We start from the raw sequence: 3,624 nt of genomic DNA, 5'->3' as shown, positions 1-3,624 counted from the left end.
ATACAACCAATGCGCACACAAACATATTTCGTAGCGACAAATCTTAAGTGCTGTCACTGGCAAGTCCTGGACTTCATTTTACCTCTTGCCACATTTTCGTCCTGCGATTAGTCGAGATTTCGTGAAGCAAAAAGTACACGTGGCGGTTTGATACGCGGTTGGTAGGGCGCATCGCTTCTACTAAATCCGCGCCAAAAAAGTAGTTCACTCTCAGTGAAAATTACGGCCACAGAGCCCGAACAATGAGCGCCTCACAGCTTCGACCGTGATTTTCAATGCTACCACGTCTTTTTATACCGTTCTTTGTATGGTCCGAACAATGACCGGAGTTTCGAGAAGAACGAAGGATACATGGCGGAGTAATATGGTTTCGCGGACGCACTACTTTAGCAACCTCCGCAGCGTTGCCTGCTATTATAGTGTACTATACCTGCTATGTATGCAACGGAGTAGAGACCCGTCTGCTCTGATTAAAGTTTGTACCTGCATGTCACCTAATGGCGTTATTTTGTCCATTTCTGTGCGCGACAAGGTCCAATTGGTATAATAACGTTTATGCCTTTTTTAGTTGCGAGCGTAACCTCAGTGGATAGAAGCCTTTTTGCTTACACCTCTAACAGCTGCTCTTAGAAGAAACTCTTATGGAGCACATGTTCCGTGGTGGTGGTGGTAAAACTATTTCCCATAGTAGGGGTCCTGAAGGACACTCGGCTAGGCGCCGGGTGTAGAGGGCAGCTCCCACGTAGGCACAGAGAGCCCGAAGCTCTCCGCCGCCGCGCGGGCCTCCTGGACAGCCCGAAGCTGGTCGTGAAGTGAAGCACTTTTTAGTACTTTGTCCCAATGTTCCTTTTTCTGGGCGTAGGCGTCACTTGATGCACAACCGCACAGCATATGGGTCAAGTCTACACGTTCACTGCACTGGTCACACACATGTTGTCCGTCGTAGTCTGGGTCGATGTGCTACATGCGCCAGGGGTTGGGGTATGAGTTCGTTTGGAGTAAGCGTAACGTGACCGATTGGCTGCGGGTTAATTTCTTATCCGGGAGGGGAAACGCTCGTCTGCCTAGATAAAAGTGCTTAGTGAGCTCGTTGTAGGTGAATAATTGATCCCTGTACTCGATAGTGGGGGGAACCGGAGGGACGCGGCCGATGAGCCCTCGCGCCGCCTCGTGTGCGATCTCGTTGAGATTCCGCAGGCCACCCCCTAAGCTGCCCATGTGTGCCGGGAACCATACGATGGAGTGATCGGTGATGTTACTTCCGCCTAAAATTCGTAGCGTCGTCTTGTCTATTCCGCCCTTGGCGAAAGCTCGAGTGGCTGCTCTAGAGTCGCTGTACACAGTTGTGAAGCTCGAGTCTCTGAGAGCTAGTGCTATCGCTGCTTGTTCAGCTACCTCTGGTTTCTTCGTGAAAAGTGTGAGTGAGTTACGCGTTCGCCCATGTCCGTCGACTACTGCTATCGAGTAGGCATGCTTTCCCGGTATGTACGCTGCATCCACGAAAGCTGTCTGATCTGGAAACCTTGCCGCGTCCGCAGCGAGGGCTTTGGCGCGGGCGAGTCTTCTTCCTTGATTGTGGATCGGGTGCACGTTTCTTGGGAAGGGGAACACTTTAATTGCTTCTCGCACGACTTCAGGTAACTGCAGGACGTTCTCCCTTTCTGCTATGGTGTTCAGGCCGAGCTTGACGAGAATCTCTCTGCCCGCTTTAGTGCTTGATAGTCGTGCGATCTGTGCCGTGTGCTGTGCCTCGATGATTTCGGCAAGGGTATTGTGCACTCCTAGCTGTAAGAGAAGGTCAGTGGAGGCATTATCGGGAAGCCCCAACGCTGTCTTAAAAGCTCGACGTATGTGTACTTCGAGCCTTTTCCGATGTACTTTTTTCCAGTTGAGCATCGCAGCCACGTATGTGATGTGACAGAGTACAAAAGCGTGGACCATTCTAATGGCGTTGTCCTCCCTCAATCCCCTGTGCCTATTCATGATGCGCCGAAACATCCGGATCGCGTTTGCAATCTTGATCGTGATGCTGTCCAACATTGACGAGTTGGACCCGTTGCTTTCGATGATTAGTCCTAGAATTCGTATTTTGTCAACCGCCGGTATGCGATTTCCATCTCTGTCGTGTAACTCTATGCATGGAGTGGGGTGTCTGCGCCAGTCGTTGGACGGGCGCCCTGGTCTTGGGGGGTGGTATATGAGCAGCTCCGATTTTCTGGAAGAGCAGCGAAGTCCCATTGGGGCGAGATGGGCCTCGGTAACCGTGATGGCTTCTTGCATGCGAGCTTCCAATTCCGCATCGCTGCCACCGGTACTCCAGATGTGTCGTGTCCGGTCGCTGTGTTGAATGCAGCGAAAGACGCACACGGTACTTTAAGACTTCGTTTATTTAAAGCCGATGAGGGTGCGACCAGCGTCGACCGAGGCAGGAGCCGAACTGGCCGCCCGAAGAAAGGAGGGAGCGGAGAAGCGCCCACGGGAGGGAGTGGCTTCCCAAAACAGGAGGAGGATGCGGGGGCGCACCATGGGGGGGCATCTGGCGACAGCGTGCGACGAGGGGCAAGTGGTCGTTAGGAGGAGGATGCGAGTGGTCGTTAGGAGGAGGATGCGGGGGCGCACACACACAAAAGCAACAAGGGGACACAACACTTCCTTCCCCCTTAGAAAGTTGCCTGGTATCGTGCAGGGGGTCGGCGCTCACGCGTGGAGGCGCGCTGGCTTTGTGCGCTCGGGGGAGAAACACTTGTAGGCTGGCTGTTGTTCGCTGTGTCTCCTAGGTCTGTCCTGGGCGAAGTCTCTTCTTCCGGGAAGAGGTGCCAGGCTATGTGGGAAGATGGTGCACGTGTTCTCTCCGCTGGCGGACAGCTCTCAGACGGCGTCGTAAATCTACGCAGCTGGTTGAGATGTCGGCGTGCTACTGTGCCATGTATGTTGACGAGCCAAGAGCGCAGGCCTATGCGTCTGACAATTGTAGCTTCCTCCCAGCGTGGCTTTTTCAGAAACTGTCGGGCGAGGACGCGCTGCCCCTCATTAAGCGTGCCGCAGCGCGGAATTGCTTTTTCTTCCCGGAACGTCTCTGCCTTAGGCTCGGGGAGGATGGCTGTGAGCTGGGTTCGCATTTCACGCTCGAACATCATTTTCGAGGGGGTCTCGCCTGTTGTGCTCTGAACCGTCGTGTGCTGCTTGAAGAGAAAGCGCGCAAGGCGGCGCTGCAGCGAGCCTGTCTGATCTCTTTCAAGGGCGCGTTTTAGCTCGGCTACGTAGCGCTCGGCTTGTCCGTTTGTCGCTGGGTGGTAGGGGGCCGATGTAACTGATGAGATCCCGTTGTCGCGATAAAACTTGAGGATCTCCGCAGACACAAACGGTGTTCCGTTGTCCGACACTACCTTGCGCGGCAGGCCGAACGTTGCAAATAGTGATCGGAGGTTGTCAATGACTGCTGCCGAAGTCGTCTGTCCCATTTGCCTTATCTCAAGCCACTTTGTGTAGGCATCTACGACCACAAGGAAAGTGCAGCCCTCAATTGGTCCTGCAAAATCAATGTGCAGTGTGTGCCATGGTGTGTCTGGCTTTTCCCATTCTGGGACAGGAGCTTTCGGCGGAGCGCTCCGGCTGCTCTGGCAA

At 54.0% G+C, this 3,624-nt stretch overlaps 1 protein-coding gene across 1 annotated transcript; it reads right to left on the bottom strand.

Annotated features, from left to right (window-relative positions):
* Positions 1–960: 960 nt before the first annotated feature.
* On the bottom strand, positions 961–2,314 carry LOC149332770 (uncharacterized). The gene has a single exon (XM_089557554.1). The coding sequence runs from the start codon at positions 2,278–2,280 to the stop codon at positions 961–963; it is 1,320 nt and encodes a 439-aa protein (XP_089413680.1). The 5' UTR covers positions 2,281–2,314.
* Positions 2,315–3,624: the final 1,310 nt, after the last annotated feature.

This window comes from Amblyomma mixtum, chromosome 8, assembly GCF_055824585.1.
Source record: "Amblyomma mixtum isolate Tamu chromosome 8, ASM5582458v1, whole genome shotgun sequence".
Lineage (NCBI taxonomy): Eukaryota > Metazoa > Arthropoda > Arachnida > Ixodida > Ixodidae > Amblyomma > Amblyomma mixtum.
This window is presented reverse-complemented; position numbering and strand designations above follow the sequence as displayed.

What these genes read in the sequence shown, in the direction of transcription:
- LOC149332770 (XM_089557554.1), bottom strand. Translation starts at nt 2,280, where the DNA reads ATGCAAGAAGCCATCACGGTTACCGAGGCCCATCTCGCCCCAATGGGA.